General features: G+C 46.5%; 1 protein-coding gene across 1 annotated transcript in view; it reads right to left on the minus strand.

The window, feature by feature from the left end:
• The window catches only part of DNAH9 (dynein axonemal heavy chain 9), a 204454-nt gene that overhangs the window by 107977 nt on the left and 74324 nt on the right, over positions 1-22153 (minus strand). The window contains exons 44-50 of the mRNA XM_086473546.1: positions 13625-13786; positions 12616-12812; positions 9893-10055; positions 7765-7888; positions 5523-5665; positions 2224-2385; positions 1036-1269 (exon numbers count right to left, since the gene is read on the minus strand). Of these exons, the coding sequence (XP_086329672.1) occupies positions 1036-1269; positions 2224-2385; positions 5523-5665; positions 7765-7888; positions 9893-10055; positions 12616-12812; positions 13625-13786 (1185 nt within the window). The remainder of the gene's footprint in view (positions 1-1035; positions 1270-2223; positions 2386-5522; positions 5666-7764; positions 7889-9892; positions 10056-12615; positions 12813-13624; positions 13787-22153) is intronic.

Consider the following 22153-nt stretch of genomic DNA (forward strand, 5'->3'; position numbering starts at 1 on the left):
AAAGGGGAGCTAAAACCTGCAAAAGGGACAAGAAACATGCCAACTTCCCTCTTGTGCCTTCAAAAACCTGCTCTGCACCATGAAGACAGCAAGTGTTTGAAGTGAGGTGTAGACTATCAGAGTTGAGAGGCGCTAACAAAGCCCATACATCACCCTCCAGTTAGGCATGTATCCTATTGAGTGTGACAGACATGATTTATGCTGCCAGCATTATCCAGAGCATATATATGGAAGGGGTTGGACCTTCTAGTCCTTCATCCACATCAACCCCCTACATTTCTTTGGAGCAGCTTCAGGAGAGGCCCATTTGCCATAGTAGAAGCTTGTTAAGTGAACATTTGTAAGAGTTAATAGAATACGAAGAGAGAAAAATGGGAATTTAGTAACAGATGTAGACAGCAAAGCTCTGAAAGGCAGTTTGTGACACTGCAGAGAGGTTTGTGAAACACTCAGAACATCTAGTCATACCGGAAAAGCGTGCCAGTGTTGCTCTTTAGCAGGGGGATCTGGGGACAGCTAATCTACATTTCAGATATGCATTAGTTTTCCTTAAAGATGGATAGCATAATGCAAGGATAAATGAACATCAGCCTTATTTTAAAAGGATGATCTATTTAGTTTGAAAGAGAGGATTCTTGCTGAAGTTATTTTAGATTTCCTGGATGCAACTCCAAAAATCACTGATCTTCCGGTATTTTATAAGCTGTTTTGTCACTGCAGCTGAAATTTAACCATTAAAAGAAGATGTACACAGCCAACTGGATCCCTACCTCATTTTACTTACAGTGATCTTTCACGGTTACCCAAACAACAGAGACTGGACACACATCTCTTTCCTTCTCCTTTCCAGTAGAGAACATCACTTTTGCTCCTCCAGGAACCCAGCTCGAGCCAGACTAGAGGCAGGATCTAGCACAAATTTTACACCCTGTACAGTTTCAACCTCGAAAGTTCTCCTTTGAACCAGGATGCAGAGATGTCTCCAACAGAGAAACAAGGAAAACCATCGGCTTTTAACCCTTGGGGTTTGCTTACCTGTGCAGATGTGCTGCTGAGCTTCTCCAGGCCATTCTCCAGATGCTTCATTTTTGCTTTTAACCCCTTGCCCTTTTTCAACAGCAAATTCTGATAGAGTTTGATTTGCTCGAGGAACGACTTTGGAGTTGTGTAGTTATATCGTCGCTCATTGCTCAGATACAACCGGGATATCTCATTGACACTGGTGTGGACATAGGCCATGAATTTGCTTATCGAATCTTTCACTGAATCCTGAAGGTATGATGAGAAGACAAGGAGAAACTATTTTAAACAGAATCACTACATCTAGCACGGACCTGTGCCATATATAAAGGAATTTGTTAACTTTTCATTTTGCTGCAGCAAAATCCAGGATGTAACATCTAAGTTGATGCCTTTTCATTTGCTATCTCTAAAATAACTTTGTCTGCTTGTGTACTTTATACCTCTTTTTATATCTTTTTATCTCATACTTTTATCTTATTCCAAGCAGTTTTTCTAGCATTCAGCCCTACAAAATAATGGCCTTTTAAGTATAAATCTGGGCTTTTCTTCTGTAGAAATGGGGAAAGTGCACACTCACAAAAAACATTGCAGACTTCTTCAAAAATCCTGCCCAGAAAAGCTAAATAAACAGAGCTGAATCCTTTTTAGTCTAGTAGCAGGTTGTCATCAATGAGAACTTGACATATTTTTGCCCTTGAGAATTACAGACGCTCAGACATACATGTGGAGAGAAAAGCATCTGTTTCCTACAATCATCATAAGCCTTAGCTTATTTTCTGCACTGATTTGTAAGCTGCCTCTCTTGCTAGCAAAGCAGTCATTCTGCTGGCAGTACTATCAAGTGTACAAACACACACGAGCATGGTGCCCACGGCCGTATGTCTAGGAAGGTCCATGCCCCTCTCTGAAAAACCTGGACCGTATTTCAAGCACGGTTCAACTCAGTTTAATTGGCTACAGAGCTACCAGCAATTCCTCTCCCAACAGTCACCCAGACGACCTGGGTAAGCGTTGGAGGCCAGTGAAGGTGAGTCGACCCTCTCTGCAACACTGTCCTCACCGTGTGAGGAATTGCTTGCACTGAATGGAGGGACAAGGTCACGCATGGCTGCCACCAGCACCAGCACCTGCACCCTGCGGAGGACCTCAAACCCAGGCACGGCTTGGGCACCCCCAGATGCAGGTGGGTGAGGTGCTCACCTCCACAGTCTCTGTTTCTTGCAAAAAGCGGAGGCTGACGGACTCGAGGGCCTCCCGTGGCCACTCCTGGAACCAGTCTATGGCCACGCAGCTGACGATGGCGGGGAACCTCCTGCTGCAGATGCGCAGCTTGCTGCCAACAGGTGAAAAACACAGTGCGACCTGCGGAGCCCAAGGAAGGAGAAGGTGAGAAGGCACGGCTGGGAGCAGGCACCGGGCTCGAGCCGTACAGCTCAGCCCGGACTCTACCAGCCACTTCCAACGGAGGATCACACACCACCAGCTAAGTGTACAGCAACCTCTATCCATCAGTCCTTGCACTTCAGGCCAGCAAGCCTAGCCTGGAAAAGGCATAATCTAGCAGTAAACACATTTTTTCTCTGCAATAAAAACAAGCAGTGGTTCTAAGCAGTGCTATGGTCAAAAGCAGAAGCCTGGCACACTTTCAAGGCTGCAGCCGGGCTTTAATATAACCACTGTACCCTGCTTTAGCAGTGACACAGAGCTTCACCCAGCAGGGAACTGGCATCCAGATTCAAGTGGTGCAACCCGGAATTAAAGTGAATGGATCTAAATTCTCCTGGCAGGACCACAGGCCTGCCTGGCTTTTTTCCCCAAAAGACAGCACTGAAAAGGGTTGAGGTGGCTCAAACTCAAAATCTGCTTTAATCAGAACGAGAAATTGTTTAAAATAGAACAGCAGAATGGAAATAAAAGCATTGGCGAACGCGTTTTCCCTGCTTATTGCATTTTTTGCGCAGCAGGTCCTTTGCCTTTCAAGCTTTTATCTCAGTCCAACAGCTGCTAAAAGTTTCTGAGTTGCAGGAAATCATGCAGCGTTCGTGGGTCTCTGGGAGATCTCTCTTCACATTATGGTGGGGCTGTTCAAGGGGCTGTTACTCCCTTGCTCGGCATCCTCCCATCCCTGCACCATTTCTCCTTCCTCCAGTGCTCCGTGCCCTTCCCTCGTCCACCTGCTTTTCCCTGCAGGCTGAAGCCTCCTTCCCACCACAGCCAGCCTGCTCAGCTCCTCTCAGGAGGGCATAGGCTCTCTCTTTTAGAATAATAATAATAAAAAAATTCTGTTTCATCCCTGCAGTTGAAGCCAGCTGGGTTGTGGTGGTCAAGCACCGAGAGTTTGCGGTGGAACATGGTGCCGGTGCCACCAGCGGTGCCTTCACTGACGGCTGGGCCGAGCTGATGAGGCAGACCAGAAGGAAACGCTTCACTCAAAGTGTAGAGTCATGCCAAGGCAAAGTACCTTTCCTCTTCGCTGCCCCACCACCAGCTTTAACAGCAAAATAAAGCCCAAGGACCAAAACCCGCCACCACCATTCATCCCAGCCCTTTTCTGGCAAGCCCTCTGCAGCTGGATTTACAAGCTCTGCCAGTCACAGGATCACAGAGTGTCAGGGGTTGGAAGGGACCTCGAAAGATCATCCAGTCCAATCCCCCTGCCAGAGCAGGACCACCCAGAGCAGGTCACACAGGAACGTGTCCAGGCGGGTTTTGATTGTCTCCAGAGAAGGAGACCCCGCAGCCTCTCTGGGCAGCCTGTGCCAGGGCTCTGTCACCCTCAGGACACAGACAAGTTGCCACCATGCAATAAGGTAGCAATATTTGAGCAAGGGCCAGTTGGGAAGCAACATATCTCCCTCAACGCATCATCCATATCCCACTTGTTAGCCCTGACTGGTACCTGCACAGCTTTGCAAGGGCCATGGGGCAGGCTGCTGTCAGCTCAGACATCTCTATAAGGCGTCACCACCTCCGCCATGAGCTAAGATCTGCTTTTTAGAAGCTGCAAAAGCCAGCCTGAACAAAACCACTTTCATTTCCATTTCAGAAGAGGCAGCTGAACTCAAAGCTTCTGCTCCTCTGACATAGCCACTGCATGCTCACGCACAGGGGACAGACATGTAGAAATCCTCTCTACACCTTCAAGCATAAGCCTTGGACACACATCTGTTGCTCTCTCAGGGCCAGGAAAGCTTCAGGGAGCTATCTATGTACAAAAGCCCTCTTCTGCACCTACACTACTCTCTCTCTCAAGACCCTGAGGCAGAAGGTGTGTTGGTGCTCGTGCTCTGCTGGGCCAAGCCTCGCTCCTGTGCTGCTCGCAGAAGTCCAGCATGCCCTGGATCAGCTTTCTGCACAGCTCATGATGGCATCACAAAATGCTGCAGAGAATAAACAGCACTTCCCAGCTGACCTCATCCATCCGGTTTAATCATGCCATTAAGCAGAAGGGCAGACAAGGAAAAGGGATCAGCCTCGAGTAAATCACATTCATGCTGCCCTTCTAGTGTACCTCAATAGCTAACAGGAATATATCTAGGGAGGGACACCAGGCAGAAGACAACCAAAGTGCTAGAAGAGCTACAAAACAACATCAGCCCTCATCAGAAATTCCCTTCTACACCAGGAGAGGGAGAGAGAGGAGGACTGGATTCCTTGTCCTTGGGCATCTATACTGCGGCACAGTCCCCAAATTTTCCTTCAAAAATCAGCTCTCCAGCTGTTCCCCATCCTAAACGTACCTACCTACATCAAAAAGGGAACAGGCCACCCTACCTCAGTGAACGTGTCCCACAAACACAACCCAAGCAGTAAGAAGGAGGATATGCTGTCATTAAGCAAAGATCAAGTCTTCACTCACTGCTCACCGCACCTCGCTGCTCTGGGACTGCAGCACTGCGCAGTCCTGCCGATGGGTAAATACCTTCTGGAAGAGTCTAACTCCCTCTTGCACTGCACCTTCTTCATGTGCTGGGCACACCTGGGAAGTCTTGAAATTGTTTTGGGATCTTAGGACATATTTATAAGGCCTTTCTATGCTGGAATATGGCCTGCAGTGGAAGAAGTCCTGTAAGCCTGTTGTGTGCCACTCAGTTCCCAGCATTCTGTTTTTAAAATAATGGGGGTTTTAATTCTTCTGGTTATGGATTATCAACAAAATGAAGATCCCCTGTGCAACTTTTCCAAGCAGCAAGACCTGATGCAGCCCAGCTAAACCCCTGTGCATGGCTTTGAAAATGGAAAGGCTGGTCCTGCTCAGCTCTTGAAAGAGAAAATGTTCAGTTCCCATAGTGCTTTCTAAAGCCCGAGAAGCGATGACAACAGACAGCGTGTCCTGCGCTTTGGTAACACCTGCTGAAAGAATCACACCTCATACCACGAACAGGCAGAAAAGCGTTTCGGGATGCAGTCTGACCTCCCTACGAGGCAGCCCAAAGCACCTCCACCCCATGTCCCTGCACCAAGATCAATGGTGAGGACCTGAACTCCCCCAGTCTCACCTTCAGCTGTCGCCGAACACGCTCTATAAAAAACTTCCAGCAAGTCTCCCTGGAGTCCACCAACCCCTGGCCTTTGACTTCATTCCTCATGCTGTTGATGATGTTTTCAACTTCATCGTCGGGGAAGAGATCAGGGATTTCACCTAACAGAAGAGGGCACATTTTTGTTTACTGGTCTGGATTTTATCGCAGTCTTAGTGCAAAGTGAAGCATCTGCCACCCTCTTCAAGGGCTCGGGGAATGCCCTTCCTCAAGAAAAACCATGGCACCAGGTGCCCATGGGCCCCGGCAGCAGAAAACTGGCACACAAGGTTATTCTGCTAAAAAATAAACATTTGTGAGAGTGAACGTTCTTATAAGAGCACAAGGTAAACAAGCATAGAATAGAGTCAAAGTACAGAAAGTCTTTTTTTTTTTTTTTTCAGATCTACAGTGCTAATTAGATCCCTGAAAAAAATCAAATAACTCATATGCTATACGTGATAATGAAATCATTTTAGTTTTGCAAATGACTTAGTTCCATGTACAAGTTCTGCAGCTGTTCTATGTCATCTCCAGCAGTGGTCAAATAACTCTCAGATCACCAAAACATTTTAGAATTTAGAAAACTTTTAAAACCTTTTAAAAGCTAATAGTTATGCAACTGATTGCCAAAAATGTACCAAACCTAATACTTTTTCTAGTGGTTCCTTAATGTATCACCTATTCACTTCCTTTCTGGCTTCTGATTTGATTGAAATCATCACCATTGAGTGAGATACTGTCAATAGGAGCACTAATCACTTAGGAAAATAAGGTAATCAGAAATCTGCTCATTTATAAGAAAGACTAAAATATATGTTTCGTTCTAGCTTCTTAGGTAGTGGTAAGAAGTGAAACAAGTAAGAAAAACTTGCAGATAGCATGCAGATAGCAGAGAGCAGCCAGAGCCATCAGTCAGCGCCCACTGGGTGGCATTAGCCCACGTCATAGGAAGTCACAGTCCCTGCACGGTCCCTTCCTCAGTCCGGCTGCAATTTTATGCTGCCTCCCTGGCCCGCGAGTGAGGACCTCTGATCTGCCCTCACTGCCCCACACAGCAACCACAGGAAAACACAATGCCTCTCAAAGCCACCGTCAGATGACCTGGACATCCCAAAGCCAGGCTGCTCAGCCTGCCCCCTGCTGCAGGACACTACAGAGCTTCAACTGGAGTCATGAGACACTTGTGTCATCTACTCCATGCACAAGAGGTGTTGAGCTACTCACCACCCTCCACAACAACCGCTGTCCTTACTCCTGGTTACAGATTCATCACAGGAAAGGCTTGTTTGCTGCGGAAACCATCTGGCTGGTTTATAGCCACATATGTCAACTACGGAGCTACTCACAAACTACCGTTCCACTGTGCTGTCAACTCTCCACCCCTCACCATCCATGGACGTCACCCGAACCAGCTGCTATCTTCCCACTCCCGGCTCATAAATAAGGCAACAAGTGGCCCACAGTTAGCAGCAGTGATTTACCAGTGAGTCTGGGGAATATGCCCAGTCTGGGTTGCCTGGTGCAGTCACAGTGACACAGCTGCACACTCCCATGTGCGCTGTAGCTGCAGTACACCTGGCGCAGGGGGGCTCACCCACACATACTCGTGCCGTGTTGTGCAGGGAAACAGAGTATTGGCATGTAGACTGACTGTTCTGCAACTGTTTTGGCAAGCAACCACTCAAAAACTTAAATGCATCTGGAAAAAAAAACAAGAGGAAAAGGACTGGAATGGGATAAGCAGCTAGGTGACACACACAGATGTGGTCATCTGGTGGCTTTGCAGCATTCACCAGCTCACAGATACTCCAATCAGATAGTCTAGGCAGGAACAACCTTATTTTATTAGGCAACTAGAGTGGGGATGCACAGGATCCATAGGTCAAAATCCTCATCTCTCAATACAGTCCTTTGGCTCTCTCCTCCGCTGCAACATCGCAACAGACAAGTCATTAACAACCATATGCAGTATGCCATTAAGTTTGGAAAAACTAGGTACAAGATGTCAGAGAAAGAAAAAAATATACCAGATGATGGAGTGCATCCTCACTGGGATGGAACCCTAGCACTGCTATTACACTAGAGCTCCATCCATGCGCGTATCTTCTAGCTTACTTCATGTACTGCCCTTCTGCATATTCTAGAACTACAAACGCTACCATGGGAAAAACTACACTGAAAAGGTGAAGAGGAGAAATCAAAGCAACAAGAGATGTACCTGATGCTAAAAAGTCATTCACCAGCACCAAGAACTGCTCGTCCGCCACTTGCGCATCTGTCATCAGGAACACGGTGCCTATGTTCTTCAGGCCAGCTTTCAGGTACTGGTTTGCCAGATCTGCCTGGAAGTTGAAGAGCAAGTGAACTGAGGGGTTACACCCATATTCTGCAAAGCATGGGCTAGGTACCACACTTACAGGTGGGATATTTCAGAATCTTCCCATTATAACCGAGAACAAAGGAATTGCAATTAATTAGCATGAAACTGCACTTTGGCCACACTCCTTCTTCACACCTGAGCCTTCTGGGTGATGGGAGGGAGTCTATTGCTGTCACCATCGTAAGACATTACCAAGTAAGAGCTGACGTTATGCCCAGCTCTGTGTAACACAAAAACGAGAAGGCGGCCCTTGCCAGCACCAGAGGGAAATGCCTGTGGCTGAAGCAGTTGGAGGTCGATGGATGTGGCTGAAGACATCAGTGCAACCCCTGGTTGTGGGGGGGAGTTCATAAAGGCTCACTCTGCTCCGGGCTGCAGGTACAGTAAGTCACATTCTCAGGGAGGCTAAAGCACCACAGTGACTAGGAGAGATAGCAGTGACTGGAAATGTTGGTCCCTGTATCCCCACGCTGTAGATCTCTCTGGTTTCACAAGTATATATAAGTAATTTTTTTTTTTTTCCCTGAGGTGCTGCAGCACAAGCAGGGACTCACCCTTCAGTCTCCCACTCGGTGCAGTGGTGCTGACAGAGAGCCTGCTCGCATGGAAAAAGCTCTTTCATTTCAAAGGGAACAGTGTCCTCCTAAAGAAGGACACCAGTTTTTTGAAGCCTAAAAGTGGTTCATGAGATAGGAAAAACACCATTACCCAGCTCAAACACCATTACCCAGCTCAAACACCATCCTTTCCTTCCTGCCCCTCTAAGCAGGGTACAAGACATGCGGGGGACCCTCAAGGAATGCACCGGCCACCGTTTCAGAAACTCTGAGAAATTCAGCACAAATGCTTTTTCCAAAAGAATAATTTGTTACTTTAATCACCAGAAATCTGGATTAGACCAATTATAACAGTGGGAGGGGCCAATGGCAGACAGGGAAATCTGTCACTATCTTGTGCTTCCATATCTGAGGAAAAAAAATTACTCCATATTTCATAAATTCTTTGAAAATGAATAGAGAGTGAAGGGAACATGAAGTTATCTTCCACTTCCACAGACAGAGAAGCAAAGAGATACTTTGAAAACAAGTTTATTAATGCTAGTATCGAGCTATACTCCTAGATGGGAGCATAGGCTTCCTCAGCAAATAGGCAGGTAGGAGCCAGAAAATCCCACGAGTGGGGCTGAAACGCAGAGAAGAGCAGAAAATACCCAATGGATGGTGGGACAAGCTTGTGCAACACGACGAAAACAACTTGTACACAACCACACGGCATCGGGTTGCACAACTGGTGGGGAAGGAACCCAGGGTTCATTGGCCACCACGTCTCCGAGGCAGAACGGGGTGAAGGCACTGTGATTGTGATTTTTACAACGTTTTTAATGAGGATAGTTTTGCCAGCAGCTAAATTCCTTTTAAATCATTTCAATGATATTTTAAAATGTTAATTTATAACTCCTAAGCTGACGAGCCTGTGCACAGATAGGAGCGCAGGCACACGGTGTCTATAGTGAACCATGCACCATCCACTCAGTCCCTCCCTTCTGCAAAATACCAGAGAAAAATACCTGGATGTGATTTGGGAACTCTCCTCCTACTCTCTGCTGCTCCTTTTCCACCTCCAAATCACTCCACAACAGGCTTCACAGATGACCTAATTACCACATCTTGGTTTAATTAGAAATAATTAGGGTTCATTAGCACAGCCCAGCACTGACATCAAGCCTTGGGCTGGAATACTCGCAGGCCTGGCCAGCTCAGAGGACTGGCAGAGGACGTAAGGTCCGTCCGCACCTCTGTGCAAGGGGCTTCAGGAAACGCTGCTCCTCCCCGCAGCCCCACGTCATGCCTGAAGCTTTTTAGAGTCTTCACAGCGGTGTCATTCGGTACGCAACACGACAAAGTTTTCAGGGCAAGTCCTGCTTTTTATTTCCTTCCACTACACCTCAGCCTTAAAAGTCACCTACCTTCAGGTCAGGGACCCCATACCCTTTCCTCAAAGTGATCTGGAAGACCTCCAGAGAGCTAATGAAGGCTGCCAGCCTCGTCAGGCTCTGCTTGCCGCTTCCACCCACGCCAACCAGGAGAGCGTTTCCTCTGGGGGACTCCAGGATACGGTTGATGCGGCAACTAAATTGAAGCATACAAAATCTCTCATTAACAAGACTACTTTTCTTTTTCTCTGCCCTGTGCTTTTCAATACATATTTTATTCACTAGGAAACTGTTTTCTGAATGGAATGAAAAATGTCAATTTAAGAGTTGTATCAGCAATCAATCCCCACCTCTGCTGAGACCTATACAAAGGACATAGCTGATGAAAAAAAATAGTTTAGTAGCAATTCAGAATGTGTCTAGTTGTTTTCCACCTGCTGAGTCCTGCTGGACAGAACTATTTTAAGGTGAAGGCCTGGATGTCTTCGCGGGGAGGACAAGGGAAGGAGCACATCACACCAGCACACAAAAACTGAGAACAAAATCCAAGGCTCTGATGCATCTCCCCAGTAAAGTTTTCTCTTCACAAAGCATTTGGGGTTCATGTTCAGGTGAAGAATCCTGCTATGCATTAAAACATATTCATATATGTCTAGAACAGCACGAAACCTCTCTGGAAAAGACAGTCCATGTTTCTTATTTATCCAAACCACTATTACTTAAGAGTGAAGATTTTCTCACTCTTAAAATGAACTTGCTATTATTTTCCAGGTCTGTTCACTTGTCCTGTCTGAGAGTCACATGGTGAACGCTGCTTCCAATTTATTCTCTTTAAGCAATTGCTGACATGCCCACATGTTAAAACCCCAAATGAAGGGTGTTTAGAGGATTCTACCTGTGAAAACCTCACTGTCCTGTCTCTTAAATGATAGCCTCATTCCCCTCTTCACAGTGTTGCCTTTATTCAGCTCACTTAACAGAGTATTTTCCTAGACTAATCTAATTAATTTTTCAAATAAGACTCTGAGAAATACTGTACTGCTTTATTACAACTCAAGTGTTTTATGATCTATGTGCAGACTCCCGCTGATTGTGCAGTTCTACCCAGAAAAGCCACCCAGTTTGTGTGGAGTGCTGCAGTGTTCCTACAGTTTCAGTTCTCTAGGCTAGCTCTCCTTGGAGATGACAGCGTGGTCTCTGCCCCTGATGCGCTCTCTGGGGCTGCGTGCTTTGTGAATGTGTACAGTAAGTCCTGGATTAGGAGGTGACTGACAGGTATCTGCCATAAATTAAGTCCTTAACTTTTCCTTTTTTTTTTTTCTTTGTTTCCCCAACCACAAATTCTCAGCAAATCCAAGCTGACATTCATAAGATGTTTCAGATGGAGTAAGTTGTGTATTAGGTGTGTATCAGTTGTGTATTTCAGAAAAATGCGATTCCAAAATGCAATGAATGAAACACAGCTCCAGCGAAACCTTGCTTTCCTGATTATTCACAAAATTAAATGGAGGGATAGTGCCAGGTTTCGTGGCAAATCTAAATTTACGTAAAGTGCAAAAGGAGCACAAGATTAACATTACTGTCACCTTTCTGCAAACAGTGCAAGCAGAAACACCTATGGACATCTAGTTGCATAATGACTGATTGATACAAAGGAGTAAATTCCCACACTATATGGGAAAATACGTCCCAGCATCGCTGGCACACTACACTGCAAAAGTAATGGGTTGTTGAGCTCTCAGAACAGAAAAGGTTAAACATCTAGTTAAAAGGAATAGCACTCTCTATATATTTTTTAAATTTGCACGATAGTAACTGCATTAGGTGGCCAGGTTCAGCGAGAAACCACCCACACTGGGGTGCAGCAGGACAGTGGCTTCTTTCTAGCTTAGAGTCACAAATCGACACCTCTCGATACAATGTTTTCGTGCAAAATCAGTTAAAGCTGTGATTTACAGGGCAAGTCCATCTTCTCAAGTGATCTAAGGCCAGATCTGCATTTCAGCACCCAGAAATGAGTCTGTCTTTGCTGGGATTCCCAACAAGCACTTAAATTGTATCTGAAAGCTGGAGGTACGCCTCACTATCTGCACCACAGACATGTAAATTCCTTCATAATTATCAACTGGAGGCTTACTATGTTCATAGAGTCCCACATGTCCAGTTCCAAAGGGAATCCATATGGACCTCCAGGCATCTAAATGCAAGGAGGATTTTCAAAGGATCAAAGCAGTTTAAAAGCCTTAAGCCATTTAAACTAGTAGCCTGAATGCACACAATCTCACTTTATATACATTTGAAAATCCCACTAAGAACCTTTGTAAACATGGCTCTAAACCAGTTGTGAAAGCATTTATGGAAATCCCAGTATAACTAGTTCTGTAGCTGGCTGTCAAGCGAAGATAATAAAGCACTTGAACATTGTCCTGTACAACATTTACAATAAATGTTTGTGCCTTAAGCAGAGCATCAAGGGCCAAAAATACCATAACAGCAACCAGACTTGAAAATAACCACCAGCATGCAGTCCTTCCATCTGAGAGCCCCAGGCATCCTCACGGTTTCAAAAGTGCTCTCCAAACACCAGCCAGAGAAGCCGCGCAGTGTTTGTGCTGGACACGCCACATGGGCAGATGAAGCTTCTGCACACCTCCAGTCCCGCCAGCTATAATTGTGGATACCCTCATCCTCCACGGAAGTAAAACCTGGGCAGATAAATGCTATGATGAGACCATAAAGTTAGAAAATCCCCTTACACGTGGCACATGGCATCCTCAAATAGTACCAGATTCATGGCAGCATTGACTTCATTGTAGTTGTCCAAGGCTTCCACAAGGGTCTGGTTCAACTCCTCCCAGGTTGGAACTGGCCTATAGCCGGGTTCACCGATACCTTTAGCAAAATGGCAGTAAACATTCATTTGCTTGGTCTGCTCTAAAGTTTCTTCAATGTCCTGTCAAAGAAAAAAAAAGTATAGGAAAAGTATTAAAAGTACAGGAAAAAACACTGCAGCTGTATGTCACCTTTCCAAGTAAAGTATGATGTTGCAGGAAATGCCTTTTTACACACATGTATTTGCACCTGCGTGTTGGAAAAGGGGGAAGAGGGACAGGAGGGAAAGAGAGGGAAAGGTAAAAGCACCGATATGGACTCCTTTTGTTCTGGTGACTGCAAACCACAGAAACTCAACTCACGACCATAAGAGAACACGGCCACAAGAAAAGCCCCACAGGAACAGCCATAGTATTAGGCTGTTGCTTGGACAATGAGAACACCTGTGGGAGGAACTGCTGTCTGCAGTCCTTGTCACTCCAGTGACACTTGTGTGATTCGTACGGCAGCACCGCTGGGTGACGTCAGGCCTGAAGGTAAGCAGGTCTAGAGCTTTCATTTGAAAGGCATTTTGGAGAGAGGGCAAGTACTAGGGATTTGTGCCTGCATTTCACTTTGCTCCCACCAAGACTGGGGATCTGACCCTTCTGCTTTTGCCATATGAGACTCAAAGCACTTAAATATAGGAATTTAATTAATTCACAAAGCCCAAGTCTCCTCTCCCCTGTGCCCTTATAGAGTGCATTTACCCATATCTCAACATTGGTAGCCCGGGATATGGATGACAGAGATTTTGCTCCTAAGCTCCAATCAAGAGCATTGTCCTCCAGGCAAGGGAGAGGTGGGCAGACCTTGGGTCAAACTGCTTTCCCAAGGAACTTTTTTTGTATAAGCATGTAAATTATTACCAGGGTTATGAACCTCAACACTTACATCATAGAATTTCTTCACCATCTCCACCTGGATTTTATCAAAGGTACCATAATCCTTTTCTTCAACCATCTTATCCCGGTACACCCGGTTTGACTCATGCAGGTAGAGTTTCACTAGGTCTTGAGGTTGCTTCAGACATTCAGGGGTAGAGAACAGAAGGCCCTGTAGAGAGCAGAGACAGTCAGTAAACCCCATCTGGACCTTAAGGTACCAGCCTCACCCCCAGCATCCAGGCTATCACGACAGAATAGGGGTGAATCGCTCTAAATGCAGAGTTATTACAGCAACGGGCAACTGAACTTCTAAATAAGCCCCCACTCAACAGCCCCCGGAGAACGTGCCCTTTGTTACCCCCGATCTTCCAGAGCACTTTACATTTGTTGCCCTCATTTTGGTACCCAAACAGCATCCCCACCACGGCCAGGCTGATCTCAGCAGCGAGGAGCACGCAGAGTCAGGCACCAGCCCAGACATGGGGCATCTGCTTCCTAACACCACCCCATGGGCGCTGTGTCAAGAAGAAAATACAGTTTGGAAATTTTAGTGGCGATGATTTTTTTTTAATCAATTAGTTTTAATTAGGTGCATTCTGCCTGCAGGAAATATTAGTTGCTGTCTCCTCATCACACTGTGTTTACTGTGAACTCTATTAAACTGCAGAAAAGAATTATATTTCAAAGAGGTGTTGCCTATAACTAAGCCTATTAACAGCACACGGGGTTTTAAATGGCATGAATTAAATAGACAGCTTTTATTCCTAACATCTAATTATTTACACATAAAATACGAAATGTATTAAAAGCAATGTAAAGCAGTCCTCAGCTCACTGGCCCATGGCTCAAGCTGTTTGGGTTTCACACTTGTTATTACAGTTGACAAATTGTTGTTTTATTTATTTCAAAAAAAAAAACATCAGTAAGAAGATCTGACGAATCGATGAGAGAAAGATGAAAGTCACCAGGTCCCAAACAGACTTAAAAAAAAAATAATTAAAGAACTAATAATCATTTGGTCACTTTAAAGACACCCCAAGGCACAAAAGATGGTGCGTTCCTGATGCAAGCACAGGTAAGGCTACCTCAGAGAAGAGGGAAATGGGAAGAAAATCCACACTTTACAAATCTGTAATCAGTTTATTTACTTAACACCTGAACATCTCCCATTTTCTCACTCTGCAAACCTGACCCTCCTCACTCCTCTCAGCAGAGCTACCAGAATCTTCCACAAACACAACCAGCTGCCTCCCCAAAGAGCGATGGGGATACTCGGTGTGTGAGGCTGAGCTTCCAGGAGATGCTGTAGTGTCTATGGCCGGGATGCACGAGGGGTGCATGACCGTGGGTCACTGCATCTGTGATGGACGTGGTGCCAACATTAAAAAAAAAAAAGAAAACAGATAATCCCTCGCCCTTTGCCACACCAATGCAAGTTTTATCCACCTGGTTGTTGAGTCCTCAGGTTGTATTTCAGCCAATTCTTTCAGCTTCTCCTCCTCACCAGGAAGGCTGGTTAGGAAGCCCTCTCTGCTGCACTGAGGCTCCTCTATACACCGACATCAACTCTCGTGACATCGGTGACAGAACAGTGAAACACCAGAAGAGGAGCAGCTGTGCCCGTCAGGGTGCGAGGGGATCGCTGCCGGGCTGTGGGGGAACTGCCACCCTCTGCCCGAGACCCCTCAGATCAGGAGTTATTACTGAGTAATTGTGAGTGACAGGCTCCTCAGCAGCTTAACATCGCCCCAGGAGATGATGCGTATTTGGCCTGGAAACAGGGAACGCACTAATCATCCCAGCAGGACTCGTCTGCTGCCTTGTCGTCACGCATCAACACGCCAGCGGAGACGGGCTGTTGCGGCTCTGACAAGGCAGGACCTGACCTCAGCCAGCTGCTTGCTTTTTTCCCATGATGTCCATGAGAAGGGGGAGAGTGAAGAGGACCCACGACCCCGTCAGCCTGCTAGGGAGAGTGTCCCCTCCCAGCAGGACCTCGTCTGTTCTGCACCCACCACATCTGGGCTGAGGGGAGGCCAGGAGAAATCTCTGCTGTCCGTAAGAGATCCGCAAAAGTGACAAGTATTGGCCAGCTTGCACTTTACAATGCCAGCACATCTGGGCAGTTAGCAGCCCTGGCCCAGGGCAGGACAATTCCCACCATGTCTCCACTAACAAGCCCTGGCCCATGGCATTGCCTCAAATGCTGTGTTACCACTATCCTCTGACAAGGAACAGTTCCAAAAACCATCTAGCACAGCCACACACTCCAGACAGCTCTCCTGACTTGTGTCGCCACACCCGAAATCTCAGAAGCCTTCCATGAAAGACCAGCTTCCATGCAATACTATTTGCTTCATCTATAAGTTCAGGATTTAATTTGAAGCTACTCACAAATAAAAGGATCATTCATTTTTCCATAGTGAGACGCACAGCTCTGGTACTGCCCACAGCATCAGTAAGTCCTACATCACACAGCTAAATGATTTTTGGTAACAGAGCAGCTCTTCAAAGAAGATATCCAAAGTCAAATGGTCAGATGGTTGAGCGGAGAGAGACATTTAATTTTCTCTCTTTGCACCCAAACATGCTCTTAAGGGCGTTCCTGGAAGAAATGCATACTTCATCTCTACATGGAAATGTATTGCACATAGATAGCCAGAACAGAAAGAGAAGAGGCCTCTGAGCACAGCGAACAATCGTGGAAAGTCCAAGCATACCCCTACCTAGAACACAAAAAAACCTACACGCAGAGGGAAGCTGAATGTTTGGGTTAAAAGAAAAACCAACAAACAAACAAACACAAACAAACCCCAACCCACCATAAACATTCAAGTCTTTCTGGCAAAACCAGCAAAACCATATAACACATGTCCAGAAGTCAAGGTTTGAAGCCTCGTAATGTGATTTCTGGACACCAGGCTGGCTAAGTTGATAATTATTTCCACTTCTTCAGCTTTGCATCCCGCAAGGCTCCCTGCCAGTGGGCTGGCTTCTGCTAGTGCTGCTATGGGCAACCCAGGGAGTGGAGGGAAGCACCAGGACATACAGCTCAGCTTCCCCGGTGTGCCAGGCTGGGAGGGAAAGCGCGTGGGTGAAGTGAGGAGAGAGTGAACACGCTCCCACGGACGGGGTGATCAGGGGACAGCGCAGAAAGTCTCCCACGCACAAGAAGGTAAGAAACATAAATCACCTCTTTCTTTGCCGTCTAAGCAGTATTTGAAATAATAATAAGTTGTGCAGCATAGTGACCCCTTTCCAGCTGTCCTGCACTGCTGGACTAAGCAGCCGGCTCTCCTCCTTCCTGATGTTACCCTTGGGGGGCCTGGAGCACCCTCAGCACTTCCAGGACAGCAGTGACATGGAAACAGTGACGCAGTCTTACTGTCAACAGCGTGTGGGCCTGTCCTGGTTTTGGCTGGGGTAGAGTTAATTTTCTTCCTAGTAACGGGTACAGTGCTGTGCTTTGGATTTAGTAGGAGAAAGCGTTGATAGCACACTGACGTTTGTAGCTGCCAAGCAGCGCTTTCCTAAGTTAAGGCTTTTTTCAGTTCCCCATGCTCTGCCAGTGAGCAGGTGCACAAGAAGCTGGAGGGCCCATGGCCAGGACGGCCGACCTGAACTGGCCAAGGGGATATTCCACACCACAGAACGTCATGCTCAGTACACAAACTGGGGGGAGTGGGCCGGGTGGTACCGATCACTGCTTGGGCCTCAGTCAGCGGGTGGTGGGCAATTGCGTTGTGCATCACTTGTCTTTTCTTGGGGTTTACTTCTCTCTTTTTTTGGTTATATTCCTTTTCACTGCAATTACTATTTTTTAATTACTATTATTATTATATTTTAGCTTCGCTATTAAATCCTTCTTATGTCAACCCACAAGTTTTACTACTTTTTTTTTTCTCTTCCCCATCTCACTGGGAGCGGGGAGGAGTGAGCAAACAGCCGCGCGGTGTTTAGTTGCTGTCTGGGGTTAAACCACGACAGGGCCATGAACCCAGAGTCCCATTTAAAGGTATTGTACCAGTTTTAAAACATGCTCATCACGGAGGGTCGACGGGTGGCTCCAGCCACGCCGTCAGCACCGCATGGTGCCGCGGCTGCTGCGTGTGGTGGAGCAGCCCATAACCAGCCACTGGCTTCTGCGTCTCTGTCAGGAAGATAAATAGCAGAGATGGTATGAGAGAAGACGGGGGAAGCTCTGAAACCAGCCTGGCTCGGGTAATCAGATCCCAGCCAAGCCCAAGGCTGGTCATGCTAAACAATTGTGCCAGAGCAAGGAACAAAACAAAGGTGCTGCTGACCCTGCGCTAGTCTCGCAGCCGCTGCTGTCCCCGCTCTCCAGCCGCACGCCAGCAGGCAACACACAAGGTCCATTTTGGCGTTCGCAAGCCTGAAGTTTGCAGGGCTCTTCAGCGAGTTCAACCACGGGTAAATACGGAAATCCCTCCCCGTGCAAAGAAGTACAAAGTCTGACGGCCGCTGAAGCGCACATGGAGATGAAGATCAGCTGGAGCGAGGCACGCCAGAGCCACTGCTATCATCTTGCTGTCGGGAAGAGATAAAGGCCATTCTTCCTCAACTGCCACAGATCTTAACGTGACATGCTGCTAGAAAATCTTGTTAGAAATGGGAATAAAAAGCAAAATACAACCCTGCTGAGTCTATAATTATTATTTTATAAAGATGACAGATATAATTTAGAGCATAATACCATGGTAACCCTTTCAGGTGGAAAGAAAGACAGCAACAGGGCTTTCTCTGTTGTGAGCCAGCAGGGAATATGTTTTTAAAAAGTATAATCCACAGCTCTGTCACTGGAGAGACCCCGACTTCTTTAACCACGGGTAAATAGCCTGGAGGGTACCAATCCATTTGGCTCTGCAGTGCATGGTGGGACAAAGAGGCATGAATAGGTGCCATAGAAATGCAAGGCAAAGTAGTATTGGACTTTAACCACAGACAGGACCCACTACAGAGGGTCAGTAACAGATAAAACCTTCTGAGGAGCCCAAAGGATTTTAAAGGACTGAAGGGCGACCTTGCCCTTGAAACGTCAGTAACAGTAAGTGATACAGTCCAAGGACAAGGAGCCGGGGCTGCCATTCATGCAGATCTTTCCTAATCCTACTCCAGCCCTTTCTTGCCCATCATGATGGACTGTGGTTTCCATCCTCCCCTCACCCTAAACATTTCCAGCGAGATGTGGCAGCACATTTAAGCTGGTTTATTATAGCTAGATTTTACAATACTTGATGAGCCTTCTGTAACCATTCAAAACCAGCCCATGAGCCCAGGGGGTTGAAGATGATCACAGATTTTGAGGCTCCTTGTTAGTGCTTTTCAAAATCAGGAAGGAGCATCCCTCAGTCCAGAGCCTAGAGGGTCAACAGTGACCTGAATGTGTTTGTGTGTTCACCAGAGAAACCATGCCTGGTGCTGCCTTCCTACTCCCCTTGGTTCCCCTTCTTCACCTACAGCCCTTCTGCCAGGCCTTACCTCCCTGGAGAGTTGTGTTCACCTTTGGGGAGCAGCCCCAGTGGGCATACACAGGTGCCACACAGGAGAGACCAGCTTATTTCTACATGAGGGCCTGAACCAAAGTTTCATCCTATGGCCCTTGGCCAGCTGATGCCAGAGGAGCAGCGGCACCATTGAGGACAACGCTGCAGCAGCGTTGTCCTGCTGAAGGTGAAGACCAGAGACAAAAATCAAGACAGAACAGTGGATAAAATCATTGTTACGTAGGAATACATGGAATTTCCCACGACCTTCCCAAGTCAACCCAGCTAGATGCTTCATCTCAGGGGATACCTACTCTGCAGCTGAGGGAGCCTTGAAAGCAACACAGATCAAGCAGTTCAGACAAAAACAGACCCGCATGGAGCAGGCAGATACATCAGAGGAAGACACCTTGTCCTTGTACTGCTGCTGGAGCCCAGGAGGGATGTCCTGACATGTTTCAAAAAGCACTAGACACCCACAGTTCAGCAACAGAGTGAAACCACCCCTGTGTCCCCGGCAGTGGGAGCTGGACAGCCTTCTGGCCTCCCCAGCTTTGGACGAACTGCGATATCCTCACACAGCTGGATCTGAGCATCCTAAACTGGCGCCAAAGCCCACGTTAGACCTGCAAACTGCTGATGACTGACAACAGGACAGTCACCTCGGACTCCTTTCACCTCCAGTGAATGAGGTGCTTCAGAAACACAGTTCCTCTGAGCTCTTCTCCATGTTTCCATGAGGATGAGCTGAACTTGAACTACACACAGAAATGTCCTTTTTTTTTTCTGCTGAGGGAGAGGACATGACTAGCCAGGCAAAAAGGAATCCTACTGAAGATGCTCAGATCCCCAGAGATGATGATTCCAATTAGTCAGGACAAACATGAACAGTGCGTGACAAGGTCAACACAATTCTGCTTGTTCAGCCTTCTACCCCTGGCTGTATAGCTTGCTCTTTTTCCTTTTGGCTTCACCAATAGCTTTATTTGTCTAGCCACATCTTTCTGGAATTTTGCTATCATTTGGAGTCAACACCTTCTGGAGTCATCTTCAGCTGAACTCTTGCACCAAGCAACACAGACATCAGCCTGGTCAGCTCAGGCCAGGTGGCAACGGGTATTGGATGCAGAAGGAAAAACATGAAAGCAATAAGTACTCATATATCTGTCTGCTGAAAGGAATTACTGCTGACTTGTTTGGGGGCAGCCTTCCTTGTTCTGTGCAATGCTGAAAGGCACACAAGGTCCAAACTCATTCATTCTTCATTAGCTGCAGCAATTAAGATACAGGTTCTTGGAGTGTTTCGTAATGAGACAATTAGCACAGGGATCCTTGTCACAAGAGCTGTCTGGCAGTTTTGACAAAGGGAATCAAGCTGAGCTTGTAAGGCCCTACTTAAATGTTTAGGTACAGCATTAATATCTAATATAGTACGATAATGACGGAGCCACTGGACAGATTGCAAATGGAGCCATTGTTAACGGCCTGTGCAGAGCCAGCAGTACCACAGTACAGTGGCAGCAAGTCCAGGGGCTGACTTCTCCACAGCTGCAATTTGCATGTGGTTTGTGCCTTTAAAAGTTATCGTTGGCTCTTGTATAATTACAGAACAGCTGGTAAAAGAGCAGTCCCCAAATGCCTCTTATAGATGCAGCTATTATGCACTCAGTGTTTGTCTGGGATTAAAAGGAATTTGAAAAAGACATTACGCACTGACCTCCAAGCCTTACATCCATGAATTCTTCATCTTCCCACGGGGTAAGGAAACTCAGATGGCCCTGATTTTGGGGGAGTTTTGTTTCCCTTTTCCTTTTCCTTTCTGTTCCTTTCCTTTCCTTCCTCAGATAGCACCACATCAAGGGTCATGGACCAGATGGGTGGACTAAAAGGTAGGTGGAGAACTGGCTAGACCACTAGGCTTGAGGGTCTAACTGGAGGCCAACTACCAGCAATGTTCCTCAGGTACCAGGGAAATATTTTTTAATGTCTTTCTCCGTGACCCAGGCAGTGCACTCTCAGCAGGTCTGCAGAGGATGCTGACCCCGCAGAGAGGTTATTACACCAAAGGGAGGAACCTTGACATGCTGGAGGAAATTTGCTTGAGGTTTAATCTACCTTTGGGTCCCCCAATACAAGAAAGACATTGACATACTGCAGCAAGTTCAGTGGAGGCCCCAAGATCACAAAATGGTGGAACACAGGACATGGAAGGAAAGGCTGAGAGAAATGGGTTTGTTCAAGCTGCGGAAAAGGTAAAGGGGAATCTCACTGCTGTCTGCAACTACCTAATGGGGAGTTACAAAGAAGACTGAGACAATTACTTTTTTTTGTAAGTGCATAGCAGAAGGGCAGGAGGCCACAAACACAAATTGCAGCAAGGAAACTTCTGACTGAAATAAAAACGTATAAACTTCACCACAGAGTGTATTTAGCAGTGCAACAATGGCCAGGGAGGCTATGGGAACTCCAGCCTTGGAAACATTCAAAGCTTGTCTAATCAGCCTGACCTAACTTTGAAGTTGGCACTGCTTGAGCAGGGTGTTGGACAAAAGAGCTCCAGCTACATTATGAATTTATGAAGATGTAATGAATGCAACACAGAGAAATGTATTCCCAGAGTCCAGAGCTTCTTTCATACTCAATTTCAGGAAAAAAATTTGTGTTCTTGTAGAGCTAAAAAGGAAATAGGGACATCTCAAAAACCCAAGAATATTTAAGGTAAGGAAATAATCAGGAATAAATAGCAAAAGGTAAGGAAGGATTTAAAGAAAAATTGAACCACAATTTAAATAAACATTATGAGACGCAGGAGCCAGACTCCTGCAGAGGTGTGATAAAAGAAAAGCCATCTGAGCTCCTGTCACTGCTCCTACCCTCTGGCCTAGCATCTAGATCTGGCAGGACATTTTCTAATATCCCACAACCTTAGCACCTTTCGAGCAGCTACAGTTAAAATCAAAGCTTCCCATTGAAATGCTTCTTTTCTCTCTCTCTGCCTTTCAAAGCACAGATTAACTAGAAGCCAGGATTTA

This window comes from Leptosomus discolor, chromosome 15 (genome assembly GCF_034619465.1).
Source record: "Leptosomus discolor isolate bLepDis1 chromosome 15, bLepDis1.hap2, whole genome shotgun sequence".
NCBI lineage: Eukaryota > Metazoa > Chordata > Aves > Leptosomiformes > Leptosomidae > Leptosomus > Leptosomus discolor.